This window comes from Lepidochelys kempii, chromosome 2 (assembly GCF_965140265.1).
Source record: "Lepidochelys kempii isolate rLepKem1 chromosome 2, rLepKem1.hap2, whole genome shotgun sequence".
Taxonomy (NCBI): Eukaryota; Metazoa; Chordata; order Testudines; family Cheloniidae; genus Lepidochelys; species Lepidochelys kempii.
The window spans coordinates 209,910,402-209,934,992 of NC_133257.1; the positions used below are offsets into that span (position 1 = coordinate 209,910,402).

At 41.0% G+C, this 24,591-nt stretch overlaps 1 protein-coding gene across 4 annotated transcripts in view; it reads right to left on the minus strand.

Annotated features, from left to right (window-relative positions):
• Positions 1-24,591, minus strand: part of KLHL7 (kelch like family member 7) — a 49,361-nt gene that overhangs the window by 18,692 nt on the left and 6,078 nt on the right. For all 4 annotated transcript variants that reach the window (XR_012157521.1, XR_012157520.1, XR_012157519.1 and 1 more), the window contains exons 2-7: positions 20,496-20,598; positions 16,211-16,304; positions 14,781-14,905; positions 13,875-14,050; positions 10,522-10,696; positions 7,615-7,757 (exon numbers count right to left, since the gene is read on the minus strand). Coding sequence is in view for 1 of the 4 variants with exons in the window: in XM_073333725.1 (XP_073189826.1) it covers positions 7,615-7,757; positions 10,522-10,696; positions 13,875-14,050; positions 14,781-14,905; positions 16,211-16,304; positions 20,496-20,598 (816 nt within the window). In the remaining 3 variants the exon portion in view is untranslated. The remainder of the gene's footprint in view (positions 1-7,614; positions 7,758-10,521; positions 10,697-13,874; positions 14,051-14,780; positions 14,906-16,210; positions 16,305-20,495; positions 20,599-24,591) is intronic.

Here is a 24,591-nt window from a genome sequence, read left to right on the forward strand (position 1 = left end):
AAAGTTAAATATGAAGGACTACCTCTCTATCAAACCTGTGTGCAGCAGGCTGCATATAACTGAGTTTCATTCTTTACTAAGGCCCTGTAAAGATTTACATATGTGCTTAACTTTTTGCACTGAGAGCAGTCATACTGATTTCCATGAGATCACTGGCAATACGTAAAATTAAGCATGTGCGCCAATCTTTGCGGGATTAGAGCCTTAGATTGCAAACGCTTTGTCCGTGTGCATATACCACATCAAGCATACTGGGGCCTTGATCCTTGCTTGGTGGCTTCTAGGCGATACCACAATACTAATTTAATAAAAGATTAATTACAGTGCTGCTTGAGAGACTTATTAAAAGCTCTTTCGGTATTGTTGGTGTTGAGTAAATACAGAACTGCTCAACATATACCAAATGGAACATCTAATATATGGCTAGTTAGCAGCACAAGTGTATGAGCAGCAGCCAGTGTTCACAGAATGCTTTTACCCAGTCTTTAATTCTCAGATCTCCAATTACCCACTTGTCACTCCTCTTTAATGTGACACCTTCAAGGCCATATAACTCAGGAGGAGTTCTTCTGACCAAGCAGGGCTACACAAAGCTCCATCCACAGTCAAATAATTCTGACCTTGTGATGGGTCAGAGTAATTGTTGCAGAACATTGGAAAATTCAAAAGGCTCCATGTGGTCTGACTCAAACCATTTTACTTGTAATATCTCATTTAGGTTTCGGTTGAAGATCACCTGACAGCAAACACAACCTTTCTTCAAGTTGCAAGTTATTGCCTTGCAGCACACACAGAACATATATCAGGGGCTTTTACAAGATTAAACCTTCAAAAAAAAATATCTAGGGATTCTGTACTAGTTTATATAGTTATTAATGGGTCTTCCCCCCTTTTACCTCAATTAACAGGAAGTACTTATTATGGAATTTAGCCTTTTTATTATTAATGTTGGCAAAGAGACTGGATAAGCCAAGGTAACAGAACTACCAATTAATGACTGAACCTGTAGCACTCAGAGCCAGTTTCCATTCTGCCTTAAAATAATTTCATACTTTACCTATGTGATCTGAGATTAAGAGAAACAATTTGATCTAACACAGAGAGTCAAAGCACACTGCATACATCACAGCCTTGTTAAAATGTCAGAAAAAAGTAACTGTTTGAAGAGGATGAATAGACTGATCAAAGAAAATAGGTATAGTCTCAAATGTGCATTGCACCTTTCCGAACAACTCCTTGCTGGGAATTCATCATTTTAATGGAAATGATATCCTACCATATAAATCTCCACTCTTGTTTCCTACAAAGACAGCGTTCATATATATATTTTTTTAGTATGTGAATCAAGTGATCGAAGGGGTAAAGTGTAATTATTTAGGAGTCCACAGTTCCTAATAGCAGTACATCATTGGAGACAGAGAATTTAAGTGCTCTTAGAGCCAAGTGACAGATGCAGGTATAGGAAAGAGCAAGTCTGGTTAAATTTTCCTGGATTTCAAGGGAGACATCTGTGCACAAAAAGGAAGAGACATGGAATGAAAGCCTAATCCCAGTGAAGTCAATGAGAATTTTGCCATTCGCTTCAAATGGAACCCAAGATTTTACCCAGGGACTCCTACATTCTGAATCATAGATTCTGTGGCCTCAAATGGCCCTTCACAGTCTACCAAAAACACACACAGCATACAGCCATTTGAAACTGTAACATATATTTGATATGCCAATTTTACAGCAATAAGTCTGATATGGTATATTGCTATGTGGTATTTTTATAAAAACACATCACCCCAATAAATTTTTAAAATAGATGATATCAGTGTGTGTTAGGATTCTTGTGTGTGTTGAGGTGACAGTGGAGAGCATAGATAATCTTTCTGTAAGCAGCTGAGATTACCAGAGTATATATACACTGCATACCATCCAAATTTACTCTCTTCCTGCAGTTTGGGATTTATTAGTAACTGAAATAAAAAAATTAGCATTATACCAAAATAAATAAATAAAAATCAATAAAGCACACATTAAATGGATTAAGAACTGGCTAATTGACAGTTCTCAAAAATTAGTCAAGGGAGAATCATCACTGAATGGGGACGTTTCTAGTGGGATTCCAAAGGGATCAGTACTAGGCCTCATGCTATTATTTTCATCAATGATCTGGAAGTAAATATAAAATCATCGCTGATAACATTTTCTAATGATACTTAGAATTGTGGAATGGTAAATGATGAGCACAGAGCAGTCACACAGAGCAACCTGGATTGCTTGGTAGGCTTGGTCCATTCAAACAAAATATACCTTAATACAGTAGAGTCGCATCTTACGTGGAGGTTAGGTTCTAAAGTCAGCATGTAAGGCAAAAATTGCCTATAGTCAAAATTACCCTTGAAAATCCCTTAAATCGCCTATAAAGTACAGTATATTGCACATGGTTTTGCATATACAACCCCGTACAGTAATGTATAAATGTATAATGTATACAATATATAATAAAGAGTACATATGCAAAATATAATTTTACAGTACTGTATTTTTAATTACAGGGGGTCATCAGGGTTTGACGTCAATCCAGGAGACGGAGGTGACGGAGAGCATGGGTGACGGAAAGCGAGTCGTAGACGAAGAGGTTGGCTCTGGTTCAGCTCGAGAAGTTGATTTCGTAGGCTCATCTGCTGCTGGTTGTTTTTCCTTGAAAAACATGGTGATCGGCAACTGTCGCTGTTGTCTCTTGAGCTGTTCAAACATTTCTTGATACGGTCTCAAATCGTAATGTAATACTACATGTGATTTTGAGGCTTCGTTCCACAGAGGGATCGTATTCAGAAATTAAATCATTCAAGTGTTTCGCTGCTTGGAACACTTCAGCAAATTTATGAAGATTCCAGTTTGCTGGTTCTTCCTGTTCATCGTCATCTTCGTCTTCTGTAGACTATTTTATCAGTTCCTCTAACTCTTCATCAGTCAATGTTTCTCTATGGGTCTCAATTAATTCTTCAATTTCTTCCTCAAGGATGTCGATGAAGCCATCACCACCCACTTGCCTGGCCACATGAACAATGCGTTTCACTTCTTTGTCAATGGTTGGTAAACCCTTAAAATCATTCACACATTCTTTCCATAGGTTTCGCCAACATGCATTGACTGTTTCAGGCTTGATTGCATCCATTGCCTGTTTAATATAAGTGATGTAATCGGCAATGTTGAAGGACTCCCAAACACTCCATCACATTAAGATTAGGATCAGCATCCATAGTGCTACGTATCCATGAGAATGTAAGTCTCATGTATGTGGCCTTGAAACAGTGAATCACGCCTTGGTCGAGAGGTTGGAGGATGGAGGTGTATTGGGGAGGAGAAAAGACTTCAACGTCATTATGTGCAAATCGGAGTGCCGCAGGGTGGCCAGGAGCATTGTCTATGACCAGTAACACTTTAAAGTCAAGTCCTTTCTCTTCGAGGTACTGCCTGACCTCCAGAATGAAACACTTGTGGAACCAATCCAGAAATAATGCTGCCGTCACCCGAGCCTTTTTATTTGATTCCCAGAACACAGGCAGGAGATTTTTGTTCTTGCCTTTTAGGTCACGGGGATTTGCAGCAGAGCAAGCCCGACTTTATTAAATGCCCAGCCGCATTGCCACAAAATAACTCAGTCACACTGTCTTTAGCTGCTTTGAAGCCAGGGGCTTGTCTTTCTGATTTTGAAATGTAAGTGCGGTTGGGCATTTTTTACCAGAAGAGCCCAGTCTCGTCAGCATTAAAAACTTGTTCCGGAAGATAGCTCTTTTCTTCTATGATTTTCTTTAATTGTTCAGGGTAGGCTTTGGCTGCCTCTTCATTGGCAGATACAGCTTCACCAGTAGTCTGCACATTTTTGAGGTTGAAGCAGTTCCTAAAACTGTTAAGCCAACCTTGGCTGGCTTTAAATTCCTTTTCATCAGAAGGCTGTCCCTCTTCGGCGGGAGGTCTGAACAGCGCGTAGAGGCTAAGAGCCTTTTCTCGCAACATGTTGCCATCGATAGGCACACGTTTACGGATCATGTCTTCCAGCCATAAGTTTAATGCCTTTTCAGTCTTCACTAAAGTCTTATCACACACCTGGCTCATCACCTTAGCAGTTATTGGAGCACTTGATGCCACGGCTTGACGGATTTCTCTCTCACTAATCTTGAAGGCACGGATGCTAGATTTGTTGCAGCCATATTTACACGCCACACTGGAGACTGACATACTATCACTCAATAAGTCCATCACAGCCAGTTTTTCCTCCAGCGTTGGAACAAATCGCTGTTTCTTCTGTTGAGCACCAGATGAAGTAGTTGGCTTGCATTTAGGGGCCATGTTGTACAAAAAATACATATTTTTAAACACTAGAATCACACTCAGCGTGGCGAGATGCTCACGCTATGAGAGGCATGTGGGAACTGAGACCGACTCAGGGAACAGTAGATTCACGTCTCCCATCTCACACTCACTCCGGGGCATACGCTCATTGAGTGGAATGGTGGGTGGAATCACCTGCACTGTTTACAGGTATCTTGTTTTTTATTTTGTTTTTTTGCCGAGCGCATACAGTTGAATTCACGCAAGTTAAATGCACGTATGATGAGACTCACTTGTACAGCCAAATGCAAAGTGATATATGTACGAACAAGGAAAGCAGGCTATACCTAGAGAATTGGGGACTGTATCCTGAAAGTCAGGGACTCTGAAGTGAACAACTTAGCATGAGCTCCCAGAGCCATGCTGTGGCAAGCAAGGCTAATGCGATCCTTGGAGATGCATGCTGGGGAGTAGGAAGGCGATTTTAATTCTATACACAGCATTAGTGAGACTGTACTGTGTACAGTTCTGGTGTCTCCATTTTAAAAAGGCTGTTGAAAAACTGGAGAGGGTGAAGAAGAGGGCCACAAAAATTATTTAAGGAGAAAATGTCTTACGGTGAGAGACTTAAAGAGCTTGATCTGTGTAGCTAATCAAAAAGAAGACTGGGAGGTATCTTGATTAGAGGGTATAAGTACCTTGACAGGGAGAAAATACTGGGTATTAAAGGGCTCTTTAATTTACTGGAGAAAGGCATAACAAGAACCAGAGCCTAGAAACTGAAGCCAGACAAGTTCAGATTGGAAATAAGACACATTTTGACAGTGAGGGTGATTAATCCTGGGAACAAAATACCAAGGGAAGCAGTGGATTCTCCCATCTCTTGAGGTCTTCAAATCACAACTGGTTGCCTTTCTGAAAGATGTGCTTTAGCCAAGCACAAGTTGTTGGGCTCAGTGCAGGCATAACTGGGTGAAATTTAAGTGCCTAGAGTATACAGGAAGTCAGAATAGATGATCTAATGGTCCATTCTGGCCTCAGTCTTTGACTCTCTGAATCTCCAAGCTTGGCTGGTTTCTAAGATTTTTAATTAAAGATCCTCTTCTGCCCAACAGTTAGTTCCCTTGGTTTCAGAAAGGCTCCCACTCCACTTAGATGCTGGCTAGAACTAACAAGATGCACCCACCACTGTGACTCAGTAGTAATTACCTGTCATCTTTATGCAGAGCTCAAGCACCTAATATCAGAATGATGGGGGGGAGGGGGGGAGAAAACAAAAAAAACCCACCTTGCATTTTGTAAAAGTGTTCTGGAATCTGTTGTGCTATCATACATTCAAACCTCTTAATTTACACTAAAAAGGTCTTTTTGGCTCTTGAAGAGTATGCAGTTCTATCAGTTTTTAATTTTTTATATCAAAGGTTGATCAGTAAATGTGACAAGGTACAATTAATATGAATACAAAATTGGCTAAGAGACACCAACTTCAATTCTAGTCAATTTAAAAAAAAGCAGAGAAAAGTACAATTTTTAAAATTGACGATGTCCCTTTAGATCTCTCCTCACACAACGCATTCCTACTTAATTGCTTTATGCTCGTGTTTCCCGGTATTTATCTGTTTCCAACAACAAGGATAGCATTGCTGTTAAAGCTCTTGAATAGTTATACTAAATCAGTTTTATATCAATTACTGCAGAGAAATAAGTTTGGTACCATTAATAAAAATTAAGTACTGTATGTAAATAGGTAGTTTTAAGAATATCAAAAAGTTAACCTTGCTCTTTAAACATTAAGCTGTTGGGCCCAGGACCATATTGTGATGCTGCACCCCATATTCTTCATAAAAATATTGTTATAATATGAATATGTCATAACTAAGATATGTTTCATGCAAGATGGATCATGTGAGATATCATTGGAAAGGTTATGATTTACTGATGTGATTATCCAACTTGTATGCATGTATCATTTCTGTATCTGAAGTTAGGAATATTGACTATGTAGCAGTTACAACTGTGTGTGTACTTGGGGAAATGCCCACCAGACAGTAGGCAATCAGCCTGGATGGTTCCATTAAGAAGGACAATAGGGCTTTGAAGATACTAATCTCCCACCTTCCTGAGAAGCTTCCTGGGATGCTGCTTTGACTCTACAAAGTCATGTGGTCATGTTGTCTGGTACAGGGTCTCATCTTGAGCGGATATTTTTCCACTGGAAAGAGGATGGGCTAGGAAACAAAAGATTCCCGCCATATGTAAATCCTATTTAAGGCTGGGGAGTGAGTTAATCTAGGCTCTTCTCGACTCCCGCCCCGGCCAAGAAGGAAGACTGCTGAAAACACCTGAAGAAACAAAGGAACTAAAAGCTGGGGGAAAGAGAGGGTGAGCCCAGGCAAGACAGATCAGCCTGTAAAAGGAATCCCTGGAGATTTAAGCTGCAAGGAGTGCAGTTTACCTTCAAGAAACTCTGCAACCTGCTTGAAACAACGTTTAGGGTGAGAAATTATTATTTGTAGCCATGCATAATGACAGGTTTCAGAGTAGCAGCCGTGTTAGTCTGTATTCGCAAAAAGAAAAGGAGGACTTGTGGCACCTTAGAGACTAACCAATTGGTACTAACCACAAGTACTCCTTTTCTATTTGTAGCCAGTATTCCTTAGTGTATTAAGTTTAGTTTGCGCTTTTGGTTTTATTTCCTCAGTAATCTGCTTTGTTCTGTTTGCTATCCCTTATAATCACTTAAAATTTACCTTCTGTAGTTAATAAACTTGTTTTTTGTTTATTCCAAAACCATTTTGTGCAATTCATAATGGGGGGGGGGGAAGCTGTGCGTATCTTCCTCCACGTTAAGCGACGGGGTGAATTTCATGAGCTTGTGCTGTGTATAGTTCTATACAACACCATACAGTAGAATTTTGGGTTTACACTCCAGAAGGTATGTGCACCAGACTGATGGGCAATTCTCTGAGCTGAGCCCTCCCACACAGAGCTGATTGCAAACTCTGTGTTATTCTTCAGCTGGATGTGTCCCTACCCGTGTGTGTGCTGGATGGGGGCTTGAGAGCCTGACACAGCAGCAAGAGTGGGGTGGACCCAGTCTGGTGAGACAGGCGGGTTCAGTGGGACCCCAGCACATCAGGTGGCACCCCAGGAAGGGGGGGTCCAACCCATCACACATCTTTCTCTGTATCTATCTGTACAGCACCAAGTATGTCATCAGTGCTCTGTTAATACCACCACCAACGCAAATTACAACAGAGACACTGCATGAATTTTGACGTAACAGTTTACCTTTGGATTAAAGTATCTGCAGGACTGTGGCTGTGATCCTCCAAATAAGGCAATGCGGTAATCGTGTTTTTTTCTTCGTGGCCGGGTGCCCTCCACTAGCTCTTCTCTGTCCTCTGGAGACAGCAGATGATATCGCATTCCACCTACAAGGAAATCCATGCAGTTTGTGCACAAAGGTATGTATGCATATGATAATTGAAGAGAAACGAATTTTAAGCTATGTTTTCCAAATATCCAGCATTTTTCTTAAGCCTACTTTTCATTCATGAAAATATTCACCAATTTTTTCCATTTAAGAGAGAATATATAGTATAACCAGGGTTCTCAACCTTTTCCTCTCTAAGGCCCCCCTCAACATGCTATAAACACTCCAGGGCCCAGCGGAGGGGGGGGTGTAGAAGGGAAGGAGGGGGAGGGGGCTCAGGGCACTTCTTTTTCTGGGGGGGAAGGGACAGGGGCCAGTGGTCCAGAAAGGGAGTGCCATCCTCCACTCCGACTCACCTCAGCAGGCCACCCACCAGTCTGGGTTGGTGGCGGTGGCAGGGTGGGGTGAACAAAAAATTATAACTCAAAGGTGGGAGCTTATCTCAAAAAGTTTGAAAACAGCTTAGGGCACAGGAAGGGGGTAGCTAGGGACTGCGTGCAGGCAGGGGGGTAGCTCAGGGTTCAGGGAGAGAGTAGCTAGGGGCTGTGTGCAGATGGGGTAGCTCAAGGTGCAGAAAGGGGGTAGCTGGGGCTGTACACACAGGGGGTGGCTGTGCGTGCAAGGAGAGGGGTAGCTGGGGCTGTGTGCAGGCAGGGGGTAGCTCAGGGTACAGGGGGGGGCATAGCTCAGGGTGCAGGAAGAGGAGGAGTACTAGGGGCTGTGTGCTGGGGCGGGTCCTGTTCCTGGAGGCGTCTGCCGGCCATGGAGTCGATTCTCCCCACCCGGGCGGCTCTTACCAGCTGCCTCTGTGGGAGGAGAGGGGGCTGGGACTCAGGAGCTGAGGAGCAGCTTTAACTCGGGGCACCAGCAGGAGAGGAAGGAACGCTGCACTTGCCTGAGGAAGGAACACTGCGGCTGCCTGCTCCATGGCACCAGCCAGAGCAGCAGCTGCCCCGCACTGCCTGGTGTAATGGCAAAAACAGCAGCCAACACATTTTCCCCACCAATAGCAGTTATCTACTGAGCCTGCTCCGTTCGGGTGAGCATGCTCAGTACAACCTAGATAGGAAATTCTGCCAGGGAGCTGTTTGTGCCAATACATCGGGTCCCCAACCCCGCCGGGGGCACCGGGGATCGGGGCTTCAGCCCTGCGCCTCCCAGGAGTCCCAGCTTCAGCTCTGGGGGGGGGGGGGGGCCCTGGCGGGGATTGGGGCTTCAGCCCCTTACCTCCCGGCTTGAGCCCCATGGGGGGTGCTAGGACTCGGGGTCCGGGTTTCAGCCACGGGGCCCTGCAGCCCCCTTGAAAGGGCTTGCAGACCCCCAGTTGGGAAACGCTGTAGTGGAACATAGGGATAGGACAGATGCCCAGTTTTAGGATCCATGTCAGACAGGTCCAGCAATGTCAAAATAAAACAAGGATAAAAGGTGCCTGCATGCTCTATTCCAGTTTAAAAATCTATCCATTTAGTTAAAGGCATAACTGAAAGTTACCACAGGGGAACTGGCAGAAGGAAACATGCATAGAAAAGGCAGACCTGGGAAGTCCAAAAGTAGAAGTATAAGAAAAGAGAAACCTGACCAGCAAAATTTAAATAGGGGATACAAGCATGCTAGAAAGACATTGACTTGTTTTTAGTCTCCAGCTAACACCACAGAGGAGAGCTAGCTGTCTGCATTCCCCTTCTCATCAACAAAACCAAACCAAACCAAAACCTTAGTTTACCTGTGGCAACAGTATAAGACCTTTTCAAAGATAATGCAAGCACTTACTTTACTGTCTGTTTAGGAAATATTCTGGTATGTCCAAAAATTTTACTAATATCAGCAGTGGTATATAACTTGTCTCCTCAACCCTGCACCTGCTTTATACCAAAAGCTCTAACCTCCATTTGGCTTTATTGAGAGTCAAGATCACTCAACACCCTGAAGGATGAAGACTTAAGTTTGTAAGAGTTAGGTTAGCAGGAGAAGAATGGCTGTGTGTTGCTTTTAAAGCAGTGCTATGTAGTTTATTCCAGCAGTAATTGAAAGGCTAAAATTAAATTTGGATTTTCTTTCCAAAAGCCTGAATAATGTTTATGAATATCTGGATTCATCACTGGCATTTGATGAAGTTTTAGGGATTGCATTAGGAATCCATGTCAGGAAGTGGGGGTAGGAGGATTTGCCCCTCCCTGTTTTGTTTTTTAAATGTATTCATTTAAATAAACACACACTATGTCAAAGAGATATTTCATTCAGCACTTTTAGAATGCTGTATCTTTAGTCCCAATTGTCAGCCTGCATTAGTACCAGAGATAGTGGAGCATAGGTTTAATTTTCTTAAGTCACCTAGGGAAGCTTCATAGGCTCAGACATTTTGACATAAACTTTTCTTATTAATTCCAATCTAAACCTGAGAAATATTAAAGTTATTAGCTAGTCTCAAAAGTGCACTAACCCTCCCAATTATCCCTAATAATCTTGACAAGGAAGCCACATTTCATTACTTATCACTAAGTTGGGATCATTTACTGCCGACTTTCATTTCTTTTCTCATTATATCTGTTATACTCTAATAGGTGCTATTTATTTGACAAGCAATTAATCAACTTCAGCTAAACGAGACACCCTAGAAGGCATACAGTTATTGCCAATTTAAACTAAAATATAGTGAAAAATATTTTCACATTAGATTAAGCAACAGTCAGAGAGCAAAAAAGAGTTATGTATCTGAACTGATTGTATGGAATATTAAAATGTGCAACTCGGAGGCAACTTACTGATCACCATTTTAAGGCATTCAGGGTTATCCTGAATAAGTGGCTCAGCTTGTACCGTTTTACTTAAGAAGTTCTTCGATATAAGAGGAAATCTGACTTTAGCAAGGATGTCGACCATGTATGGCTGGCGGTTAGGTTCATCGTACTTCAGCCACCTGACTGCTGCATCATAAACCTAAAACACAAAAACAAAACCCAGAAAAGTAACTAAAGCTTCAAAACAGTTTTTCTTGTGTAGCTGAAATAGAGTTGCCAAGTTGGTAATATTTAAAAACCGGACACTCTGGCAGGAATGCCGAAACCTCACCGTCCTGCCTCTTCCCCAGGCTCTGTTCCCATCCACTCCTCTTTCCCTCTCCCCCACGTCGCTCGTTGCTTTTCCCCTTCCCTGCCACCCAGGTCAGAATGGACTCGCCTACAGAGCCGAGGAGTTGGAGCAGCCCAACGCAGGAAGGTGGCAGCCCCAGCTGAGTAGGGGCTGGTGCAGGTGATGACCCAGCGCCTCCCCGCCAGAAGTAACCAGACTTTGGATGACTGGTCAGTAGTTCTAACTGGACATTGCCAGGTCCCCTTTTCGACCGAACTTTCTGATTGAAAACCAGGCACCTGGCAACCCTACATTGAAAGTTCATCTAATTTATGATTCCACAATGTGTGAATTTCACAAAAATGTGAAAAACCCAACATACTTTAATGCTAAACAAAATAAATGTATTACTTTGGGATAAATACAGCCTACAAAGGCTTCAGATTTTGAGCGGTCTATAAAAACCAATTCTATTTTCAAATAAAAGGCCCAATCCTGAAAATTCTTATTCACCTGAATAGCCCTACTAATATCAAGTCTACTCATGAGCATAAGGATTTGTATGACCAGGACCAAAGCAAAAGGCAGATGTTATAATACAACACAAGATTTATAACCCTGCCCTTACTTGACATACCTTGTAACTTTTTTTTTTAATAATGTTTCTAGTCTACAATGTGAGGGAGATTTCAATTATACTGGAATTTTGTGTCTTGGAACATATTTATATTATTTTTATTCCACATTACAATAGCACCTTTGTTAGGAGGGCCCCCTCAAATAAAAGTTATTTAAAACAATTAACAGCAGATTACTGCAAATTTAACATTTCAGTAAGTTAACTTGGTAAAGAACCCAAGTATGCCAATATGCAACACGTGGGCATTTTTTCTGTTGTCACCTTGGGTGAAGTTTAAAGAAAAAAGCATCCAGGGTTTGCATGCTAAAATAACTGAACAAACAGTTGCTGCATTTACATACAGGAATGCAAAGTGTTTCTTTGCTTTATCTAGTGTGTTTACACTGGACAGTCTCTGCTTTAAATAAAAGTTATGACTGGTCATGCTGTCACAACACACTTGAGCTGAAAACTGACCATAACAAGTAATTAGAGTTCAAATTGGATGAGTATTCTGCCACCAAACCCCTTTGCCACATTCTGAATTACTAAGGTCAAAGGACTGTCCCCGTGACCAGACTAAAACATTTCAGTTATAATCTTTACTTATGAACTATAAATCAGAAAATAAGGGTGAATGAAAAAAAGATAGGTTTATTACTAACCCTTCAGACTAAGTAAACCCAACAGATGTATAATTGGAACAGAAAACATGATATACACTTATTGATGGAAACATACAGGAAAAATATGAAAGGTAGTTTATAACTAAACCAACTTTCCTTAGCTAAAGCTAAATGCACTCTGGAGTGGTACACAAGCTACTGTGTGTACAAAGATCATCCGGATACCCCAACAATCACCCTTCATGCAGGAGTGGTTGGCTGGCAGACAGTTTGAGAGTAAATTCCCTTTGATAATACAGAACAATTTATGCAACTTAAATCTTTTCATACCCACTTTCCTAGAGGCTTTTTATGCAGGCTAAGTTCTTCCTACACAAAATCTTTTACAACCTAGCTGAGCTGGAGCTCACCCTCTCAGCTTAGGGCTTTAACTCTATTCTATTAGTTAGCTAAGCCTGCAAACAAACAAAAAAAAACCAAAACCACAACCAAACCCAACCCCCTCTAAAATACTCCAACGCTTTTGGAACTTGCATTTTTAGTTTCTAGGGTGTTACTCTGTGGTCTCAGTGTTTCCATGCCCACAGCTAGAACTCTCAAGTTTCACTCATTTCCACAATTCGTAGCAGTCAGTTCTCATGTTCTTACCACTCAACATTTAAAAAACAAAACAAAAGACCACACACAGACTTTGATAGAAACTGAAGCTTCGTTGTTTAATCTTGCCCAAGCAAATTCACATAGTTTTATGTAGCTGCAAAGACTGGCTAGAAAACAACATGCAGAAGCAGTATCTGCAGAGTCCTACATTCCAAATGGGATGGAGTGAAGACAACAACTTTTAGGGCCATCAACAACGGCAGTAATTCTTTTTACTGAATGGTCTTCTGGCTCCTTTTAGCTGCCTACAAGCATTGTCTTGGATCTTCTATCTAGTCAATCTCATTTCTTTCTCCATTTCCAGGTTTCTTGAGTGCTCTGTCCATTCCAGTTACATAGATTCCTCTTCCAACTCAGCTCATGTACTATGGCTAAGGATAGAATTCTGTCGCAGAGGTCACGGATTCCATGACTTCAACAGCTTCAGCCCACCGCACAGGCCAGTCGGTCAGTCCCCGGAGGGGCTCCCAGTGTTAGTCTTCCCCCTCCCCCAGGTATTTTTAGTAGAAGTCACAGATAGATTGTGGACTTCAGTGAATTTTTGTTATTGCCTGTGACCTGTCTGTGACTTTTATTAAAAATACCTGAGACAAAAATCTTAACCTTAACTACAGCAATGGAGGCCATATATCAGTTGTTCCCAAACTTTTGTACTGGTGACTCCTTTCACATAGCTAGCCTCTGAGTGTGACCCCCCCCCCTTATAAATTAAAAACGCTTTTTTATACATTTAACACCATTATAAATGCTGGATGCAAAGCGGGTCTTGGGGTGGAGGCTGACAGGTCGCGACCCCCCATGTAATAACCTTGTGACCCCCTGAGGGGTCCCAATCCCCAGTTTGAGAACCCCTGTCATATATGGACCTGGATAGACAGAACTCTTTCCATAATCCCCTCCTTATTTCCTTGAAGCCATCCTCACAACTACACAGCTTCCCACACCTGAAATGCTGCCCTGTATTTGTTTTTGTCTGAATTAGACTGAAAGATTTCTGGGTCAGGATTCATAAGTTATTCCACGATCTGTGAAGCACTATGGAAATAGTAAATGTAATACAGTGTAAATCAGTGTTTAATCATTTCAATTGATGTATTTAGCTGGTAGAAGACACATTTTATTAAGAAAACTGGAGTCTTACCTGATCTTCTGCCCTTACAGTCAGTGTGTCCTGGTTCAGAAGATGTGTCACACGTTTAACATCCAGCTGTAGAAACTCATCTGTCTTGTAAACCTCAGTGAAATGTTGATGGATAAAGTCATCTGCAGTGGCCTTCAGTTCTGGACAGTCTAGGCATTCTGCTAATACACTTATACCTATACAGGGAGGTGGAAAATATAAAAAGGTGTTAGACATTTCCCAAAGTTTGTATTTCAAGAAGTTTTCATATATGCCAATGGAATAAGTATCCCTGAAATTATGGTATTTTTATTACTTACATAGCACACAGTTTTACCCATAGCACCCACAACTCATCTGCAATTCAAGCTGAAAGAACTAAATGCTTCTCTTCTTCTGAAACTGGAGGCAAACACAAACTTATGGATTTATCTCAGTGGAAAGAAGGGAAAGAAATACTTCTACCACAATGGAATGCTATTCCACTTTTGGTTCCCAATCCTGTACAAGCCCATAATTGGATGAGGTTAACGGGTCTCTTCACAGGCAGGGCTGGTTGTAGAATTGGGACCTCAGTTTATAATGAGAACGACATCTGTTCCTCAAGAAGAGTCACGAACATGACACTATAATCTTCATTTCTGTTAAACAGGATCCTATACTTAAATCCACTGAACCTCTTATAAGAAATATTGTTTGTAGAAGCTACTCTGAAACTTGAGTTTATCTAGGTGGGATAAGTGTTTTAGTAATATTTTGCAGTTCATAAGTTTCCAAGTGAAGTCTCAAAAGTTTATGGCATATTGAAGGAGATATACCTGATTTGTGCAAATTCTGTTGTCTTTTAAAAAGAAAAACATCCCGCTCATTATCATTTTAAAAGTATTCTTTGAAAAATGCCGCATCTGTGTTAAAGTAATCTCTTACCAAGACAGTTTGAAGCATCCACTTGCTCTTTCAAAAAATCCACACACATTTTTTTCACAGGTTCTATTTGATATTGGTTTGCTGCATCTAGTAAAGACTGGACGTTATTGCTATTAACGGAAATTCTGCAAAACACATTTAGTGTAAAATGAGCACCACAAACTACCAAGCTACTGGTGTTTAAAACATTTAAACAAAGTTATGCAAAAACATTTGTAAAATTATTTCCCAGACAGCTTTACCTTACATTTAAGTGTGAGATGTATTCTTCCTTTAGGTCCTTTCCTGCCCTCCCTTAATACAATAACTTACATAACAATAAGCAAATAAAGACAAGCTGGAACCACTGATCCTGAATTCTAAAGGATGATTCTTAACCTCTGGACATTTGTAAGAGCCTGATCTTGCAACCCTCATTTGTACAATTAGCCCTTATACAAGTGGTAGCAGATTGAAGGAATGGACCATCTCTTCATCAAGTGTCACCCCACAGCCCTTTTAGCCCAAATAAGCTCCATATACACAATCCAGATGACTGAAGTACTATTTAAAAGCAGAAGAGAAAAGAAATATTGTTATGAAGTTTACAGAGCTACCCATCTAATCTTCCTAGAAACATTTGCCCCAGTCCTGCAAGCTATTCTGCATAAGCAGACTCCGGTGATCAGTGCCCAAGCAGAGCTCCACTGATGTTAACGGGGCATAAGCTGGGCCCTACCCACAGAGAGCAGCTTGCAGGATCCGAGCCTTTGGTATCTCTTTCACAGAGGTAAATATCAATCAGTTTTAGGTGCTCTCAGACTGATGTTTAGAGACTCCATGTAGTAATGCAAACAGCACATTTAGGCATTTGAGAATGTTCATTTAGAAACAAAAACAAAAACTTGCCAATTATATATTCAATTAAAAAAAAAGGTTCCTAACCTGGAACAATAGAAACCCTGTTTTATTAAGTTACCTCACTATGGCCCTGATCACACGAACACGTTAGAGTTTAACTACACACACTGAAGCTATGTCTACACATGGAACTCACGGTGTGGATTCCCTGCTCGCGTACACGTAATTTTCTAGCTCGACTCAGCTTGCACTCTGCACAGCTCAGATGAGAGCTCGCGCAAGCATGGTTACACGAGCCCTAGTGTACACATAGACACACATAAACCTTGTATCCTAAATGGGCCTAAGTGTTTTCAGGATCAAGGCACGCTAACATTTTAGTGGGAATAATATTTGAATGACAATGGTACAGAGAAAAAAAGTTTACCAATGTTAACAAATTTTAAGGAAGACTGAAATAAGGAGCTATGAATAGTAACAAGTTGCTGAACTACACACTGTTTTTTCTTGGAGATTTTATCTTTTATAAATGGCACACAAAGCTGTCAACTTTCTGGCAAAAAATGACGAACTTTTAAATAACAAGGTACCTCGCAGTATAAGCAAACTCCACAAGCTGTTCAATAATGTCAGGCTCTGCATCTTTTAGCTCCACCTCAAAGGACTTTGATTCAAGCATATTTGCTGCAATGAAAAAAGTAACAATAGAACTACATCAGTCTATCACTCTCTGAGCAGTTATTTTTCCACCAGTCACAAAAAGCAGCAGTAAAGCAACTATACCAAGGGGAAAAACCTTAAAACAAAAACAAAACCAGCATTCCCAGAACCTAAATATTCACACATAGGAACTTTTTAAATAGAAAAAAAAATTAATTTATACTTTACCATCATATAAAAGTTTATTGCTAATATTCCAATAATAACTTCACTTTTGTAAACTCTACTCACATTTAAGAACATAAGAACTTGGGCTGTCGATTAATCGCAGTTAAGTCACGCAATTAACTCAAAAAAAACCAACAACCAAATCACAATTAATCGCAGTTTTAATCACACTGTTAAATACCAATTTAATCACACTGTTAGAATACCAATTAAAATTTATTAAATATTTTGGATGTTTTTCTACATTTTCATATGTATTGTATTCTGGTGTGTATTATTTTTTATTACAAATATTTGCACTTTAGAAATAAAATAAATAGTATTTTTCAATTTACCTCATACAAGTACTGTAGTGCAATCTGTCTTGAAAGTGCAACTTACAAATGTAGATTTTTTTTTGTTACATAACTGCACTCAAAAACAAAACAATGTAAAATTTCAGAGCCTACAAGTCCACTCAGTCCTACTTCCCGTTCAGCCAATTGCTAAAACAAACATGCTTGTTTACATTTACAGGAGATAATGCTGCCCTCTTCTTATTTACAATGTCACCTGAAAGTGAGAATAGGCATTTGCATGGCACTTTTGTAGCCCGCATTGCAAGATATTTATGAGCCAAATGCGCTAAAGATTCATATGCCCCTTCATGCTTCGGCTGCCATTCCAGAGAACATACTTCCATGTTGATGAAGCTTGTTAAAAAAAAATGTGTTAATTAAATTTGTGACTGAACTCCTTGGGGGGGGAAATTATATGTCCCCTGCTCTGTTTTACCCACATTCTGCCATGTATTTCATGTTATAGCAGTCTCAGATTATGACTCAGCACATGTTCATTTTAAGAACACTTTCACTGCTGATTTCACAAACACAAAGAAGGTACCAATGTGAGATTTCTAAAGATAGCTACAGCCCTTGACCCAAGGTTTAAGAATCTGAAGTGCCTTCCAAAATCTGAGAGGGACTGTTATACCAATAAATTAAAAACCAGCAGGATCTTATTAAAGGGGAAAAAGCAAAATACCACATTTATTGTGAATACAGAAAGAATCATAGTAAGCAGTTATAGTTTAACATTCAATCTCATATTTATTCACACATTCATTCATATACACACACACACAGGTTCTGCAAGGTTGTTATCATAGTTACCAGCCTTAGAGTTGCTCATGCCAAGCCACTGGCCAGGTGGCCTGGACATGAGGAGGGAGCAGGGCCTTGTCAGATGCTCATCTGATGCTCCTGGAAGTTGGTTTGCAGAATCAGACCCCCAAAGTTCTCACTTTCTAGAGTCCATTTTTATAGGAATTTCTTCCTAGGCCAGTCTATGGGAATTGCTTCATCATGCTCTTGCTGAATCAATCAGCAGATAGCACATTCCTGACGGCTCCGTGCTGCTAGATGTTATCTTGTTCTTTAAAAAGAAGGAGTACTTGTGGCACCTTAGAGACTAACCAATTTATTTGAGCATGAGCTTTCGTGAGCTACAGCTCACTTCATCGGATGCATACCATGGAAACTGCAGAAGACATTATATACACACAGAGACCATGAAACAATACCTCCTCCCACCCCACTGTCCTGCTGGTAATAGCTTATCTAAAGCGATCATCAAGTTGGGCCATTTCCAGCACAAATCCAGGTTTTCACACATTGTGAAGAGAGTGGTCACTTTGGATGGGCTATTACCAGCAGGAGAGTCAGTTTGTGTGTGTGTGGGGGGGTGGGGTGAGAAAACCTGGATTTGTGCTGGAAATGGCCCAACTTGATGATCACTTTAGATAAGCTATTACCAGCAGGACAGTGGGGTGGGAGGAGGAATTGTTTCATGGTCTCTGTGTGTATATATAATATCTTCTGCAGTTTCCACGGTATGCATCCGATGAAGTGAGCTGTAGCTCACGAAAGCTCATGCTCAAATAAATTGGTCAGTCTCTAAGGTGCCACAAGTACTCCTTTTCTTTTTGCGAATACAGACTAACACAGCTGTTACTCTGAAACCTGTCATCTTGTTCTTTGGTTCTCCCATTCTTGAGGCTGTTGGGTGGATTCCAGTCTGCCCTCCAGGGGTCCTCTGGTTATTTCCACTTGACGCCTTCTTCAGCCGATGGACACTGGATTCTTAGGCTGGCACCTCCCTGATCATTCAGTTATTATCCACACCAAGCATCCATCCACATACATCCTCTCTCTCTATTTTAATCACAATTGTTAATACAACAAAAGGGCGGGGAGTCTTTGGGTGCTGTTTCTGTTGTTACAGACTCAAAGCAATACTCTCTCTCTGTGCGAATTGCTTTGAGAACAGACTGTCTTAGAATGTACTAACACAATTAGCAGCTTGCAGATTTCACACAGAGGGAGAGAAACAGTACCAAAAACCAAGAGACCTCTTAATTAGTAATACCCTGGAATTTAAACTCTGAGGAATCAAACTCATGTGTGATTTTAATACAGAACTTCTTTAATATGATCCAACAGGACGAGGTGTGGAGCATGCTTTCAGAAGTCCGAAAAGAGCAACACTGCAATGCGGAAACTACAGAACCTGAACCACCAAAAAAGAAAATCAACTTTCTGCTGGTGGCATCTGACTCAGATAATGAAAATGAACATGTGTTGGTCCGCACTGCTTTGGATTGTTATCGAGCAGAACCCATCATCAGCATGTCCTCTGGAGTAGTGGTTGAAGCATGAAGAGACATACAAATCTTTAGCGCCTGTGGCTCAAATATCTTGTGACGCTGGCTACAACAGTGCCACGAGAATGCTTGTCCTCACTTTCAGGTGACACTATAAACAAGAAGCAGGCAAGCATTATCTCCCATAAATGTAAACAAACTTGTTTGTCTGAGCGATTGGCTGAACAAGAAGTAGGACTGAGTGGACTTGCAGTCTCTGAAATTTTACAAAAATGCTTGGGGTATGGAATGGCTTCTGTATGAAGAGAGATTAATAAGACTGGGACTTTTCAGCTTGGAAAAGAGTTGACCAATGGAGGGAGGAGGAGGGGGGATATGGTAGAGGTCTATAAAATCATGACTGTGTCAAGAAAGTAAATAAGGAAGTGTTATTTACTCCTTGTCATAACACAAGAACTAGGGGTCACCAAATGAAATTAATAGGCAGCAGGTTTAAAACAAACAAAAGGAAGTATTTCTTCATGCAATGCACAGTCAACCTGTGGAACTGTTTGCCAGATGATGTTGTGAAGGCCAAGACTATAACAGGGTTCAAAAAAGAACTAGATAACTTCATGGAGGATAGGTCTATCAATACCTATTAGCCAGGATGGGCAGGGATGGTGTCCCTAGCCTCTGTTTGCCAGAAGACAGGAAATGGCTCGCTTGATGATTACCTGTTCTGTTCATTCGCTCTGGGGCACCTGGCATTGGCCACTGTCTGAAGACAGGATACTGGGCTAGATATACCTTTGGTCTGACCCAGTATAGCTGTTCTTATCAGGGCTGCCAAGTGATTAAAAAAAATTAATCGCACTGTTAAATAATAAAATACCATTTATTTAAATATTTTGGATGTTTTCTACATTTTCAAATATATTGATTTCAATTACAACACAGAATACAAGGTGTACAGTGCTCAATTTATATTTATTTTTGATTACAAGTATTTGCACTGTAAAAAAAAAATTGTACTTTTCAATTCACCTAATACAGGTACTGTAGTGCAATCTCTTTATCATGAAAGTTGAACTTACAAACGTAGAATCATGTACAGAAGAACGGCCATACTGGGTCAGACCAAAGGTATCTTGTCTTCTGACAGTGGCCAATGCCAGGAGCCCCAGAGGAAATGAACAGAACAGGTAATCACCAAGTGATCCATCCCCTGTTGCCCATTCCCTCCTTCTGGCAAACAGAGGCTAGGGATACCATCCCTGTCCATCCTGGACAATGGCAAAAAGTCGTTAACCTTTTTATTTTAAATATTAAAAACATTAAAATAAGCCAATTTTGAGAAGACTTACTAGTAAACATCAAGTTAAAAAAGTGACTGGCTGAAGCAAGCACAACACGATGAGCTGGGATCTTTCTTTCCTGGACCATGAGAATGACATCACAGAGCGTTTTCTAATAATAAAAAAATAAAGAGCAACTTTGTGAGAAATACAAAACAAGAATATTATCTTAAAAGAGGTTTTCAGAAATCCATTGCTTTCTCTGCTCTCCAGCTAGCAGGCTCATCACACAATGGTAATGTAAAAAACGTAAGAACAATTAGTAGTTTAGATATGCCAAACAAAGGTGAAGGAACGATCAAAGTTAAGGCTTACGTAACAATCTTGGTTTACCCTGTTTAACAAGACAATATTGCGCCTTTATACTGGAGACAAATACATCTCCCAAGCATCAACTCAAAAATAAGTTAAAAGAGACAGTTGTTAGTTTAAAAGTTTCCACAAAGAAATTAATTTTTTACCTGCCATTGTCTATGTAACATGTAAGATCACTGTTCTGAGAATTTTCTGTTTACTCAGTTTGGTTACCTGGTATATTTTGACAGCACTGAATGTCTAGTCAGACAGTTTTTCCCATTTGTGTGATCTTTCACAGTGGCAGGAAGAGAAAGCACCTTTAAAACTAGAAAAGTTGTTGGAGCAAGAATAGTGAGTGGGGGTGGAATATATATAAATGAATAGAATTAAAGTTTGCATTCCTTTAAGATTGACTTTAAGAACATGAACACTGACTTATGTCAGACTTCAGTGGGTCCTGAGGACACACAGCATCAGGTTCTTATTGAATTCACTAGTATTGCGGATGATACTAAACTGGGAGGAGTGGTAGATACGCTGGAGGGGAGGGATAGGATACAGAAGGACCTAGACCAATTGGAAGATTGGGCCAAAAGGAATCTGATGAGGTTCAATAAGGATAAGTGCAGGGTCCTGCACTTAGGACGGAAGAACCCAATGCACAGCTACAGACTAGGGACCGAATGGCTAGGCAGCAGTTCTGCGGAAAAGGACCTAGAGGGTGACAGTGGACGAGAAGCTGGATATGAGTCAGCAGTGTGCCCTTGTTGCCAAGAAGGCCAATGGCATTTTGGGATGTATAAGTAGGGGCATAGCGAGCAGATCGAGGGACGTGATCGTTCCCCTCTATTCGACATTGGTGAGGCCTCATCTGGAGTACTGTGTCCACTTTTGGGCCCCACACTTCAAGAAGGATGTGGATAAATTGGAGAGAGTCCAGCGAAGGGCAACAAAAATGATTAGGGGACTGGAACACATGAGTTATGAGGAGAGGCTGAGGGAGCTGGGATTGTTTAGCCTGCAGAAGAGAAGAATGAGGGGGGATTTGATAGCTGCTTTCAACTACCTGAAAGGGGGTTCCAAAGAGGATGGCTCTAGACTGTTCTCAATGGTAGCAGATGACAGAACGAGGAGTAATGGTCTCAAGTTGCAGTGGGGGAGGTTTAGATTGGATATTAGGAAAAACTTTTTCACTAAGAGGGTGGTGAAACACTGGAATGCGTTACCTAGGGAGGTGGTAGAATCTCCTTCCTTAGAGGTTTTTAAGGTCAGGCTTGACAAAGCCCTGGCTGGGATGATTTAACTGGGAATTGGTCCTGCTTTGAGCAGGGGGTTGGACTAGATGACCTTCTGGGGTCCCTTCCAACCCTGATATTCTATGATTCTATTGCTGTCTAGCATTAGAACTTAATTCTGAGGTACATGAAGTTCATAGAACATCAGGGTTGAAAGGGACCTAAGGTGGTCATCTAGTCCAACTTCCTGCTCAAAGCAGGACCAATCCCCAACGAAAGCATCCAGCCAGGGCTTTGTCAAGCCTGATCTTAAAAACCTCTAAGGAAGGAGATTCCCTTATTGCAAAAAAGTTAAACCGAAACAACCCATTAATATTGTGGGAAGGAAGTGTGCATAGTCAGAACCAGATAGGGAAAACAGAACGATAGTTTAAATATCCGATTATCTGAGTTTCAATCAGATCCCTAAATGCTCTTTTAGTAGTTTTTGGTTCACTCAGGAAACACCACAGATCAGAAGCACCTACAGCTACAACAACAGATTCATAAAAATAACGCATATGTTTAAAAAAAAAAAGTTGTTTGAGTAACAAGTGTACACCAGAAAAAGTCTCCTCGCACATCTGTATCTTAAAATACTTAAGCAATAAAGACCAAATTTGGTCTTAAAAAAGTTGCTCCAAACCCAAGACCTTGTAGGCAAAGCTTCAGAGCAAGTTCTTTTACAGATGAATTAGAAACTCCTGAACACATTTGGCTTAACAGAAATGCTGTCTGATTTATGACAAGCACAACTGTAATATTCTGCATTTAATTCAGATGGTAGGGTCCAAGCAGGGACCAAAGCCAAGATTTTTAGTGACAATATTAAAAGCTGCCAACACTTTTGCACAACACTTTGGAAACATGACCTGTTGTGGACTACCCCTCCCTGGTGTTATAAAAAATAAGCACATTGTCGTTTGAAATTTACCTAGAGAAGGTGGGACTTCTATACAAATGAGTTTTATTTCTTGGTCAGATTTTTCACTCAAAGATGGTAGTTAATTTTTTCCTCTTAAAACGCTTTCCTTCACCTCTACCCTTCCCCCTCTACCCCAGAGATGGATGGAGCGTGTGAACACAAACAAAATTAAATAAAACCCTCTAGGAGAAGGAAACTGATTTCAGCTTCAATACAAAGCCTTCTATCCTCTATTGCAAACACACACACACACGCTTGCACTTGTTAGAGCATTTTAAGATGTCATATTTGGAGCCTCCCAATCCTGACAATGTCTCTTTTTAAATTACAATTGGTAGTTTTATGGGAGGAGAAATATTTCCACACACATTCATTCCCACTCAGTGGTTCTGAGCATCAGACAATAGTTACACCTCAGGGCAGGGAGAACGGGCTTAGACCTCCACAGAGGGATAGAGTCCCCCAGTTGCCAGCTCACATGTGGAAGAGCAACGAGACACACTTCCCAGAAAAGTTAGAACCCCTTCTAAATTAGCTGTACTACTTAGGGCTTATTTCCCAAAAATATATAAGCCACCTTGAAAGAGACAACAGTGGCAACATGCATAGAGATTTCTGACAAGGATAGGGTTTGAACTTACAGTGCATGGGTGCAGCTCAGGTTCAATGACCACAACATTTCCCTTGAGCCATCAAATTACTGTGAAAATACAGAGCAAATCCACATTTCAACAGAGCCTTAGGGCTTGTCTACACTGGCAATTTACAGATCTGCATCTTTCTCGCTCAGGGGTGTGAAAAAACACCCCCCTGAGCGCAGCAAGTTTCAGCGCTGTAAAGCGCCAGGGTAGACAGTGCACCAGTGCTGGTAGCTACGCCCCTTGTGGAGGTGTGTGGACGCTGTGCTGCGATCACACAAGCCACGTTAAAGTGCTGCCGTGCTTTAACATTGCCAGTGTAGACTAGCCCCTCGTCTTGCCGCACATGTGCATTTCATTTTCTTTGGCTCCACCTACTTTCCTAACTTAACCCTGAATACCTTCTACATCAGTGGTTCCCAAACTCCCTCCTCCCCAACCCCAGATACTATTTTGAGGGCATTGGGGAGGTTTGTGGGCCACAGATGGCCTGTGAGTTTGAGATCCCTGATGCACATGTATTGAGAAAACGTTCCCTGCCACAAATTGCTTACAAACAAGGGATAGCACCATTCAGTGGCCTCAAATTGGTGCTGTGAGTGAATGGCACTCTACATAAACAATAAAAGCCACTTTAATACCAGATGCTCTCCACCTGTACTACATTATCAGAACTGAAAGGCACATCCTCTGAATTATGGACTTGAAGGTAAGACACTGAAAAATGGTTTATCCAAATGAAAACAAACAAAAGCATACATGTGGACAACCAGATACAATACTTTTAGTCTGCCTACGAAGCAGGACTGGTTTGCTGAACATATTAATTCAATTTGCATTGAGTACCAGAACTCAGCATATAGCCTCCATTTAAGCAAGCTTTTTTTTTTTTTTTTTTGGTTATTTGGAAAAAACAAGTGTAGTGTGGAAAAAAAACCCTGACTTCTACAACATCAATTCATAACTTCTGG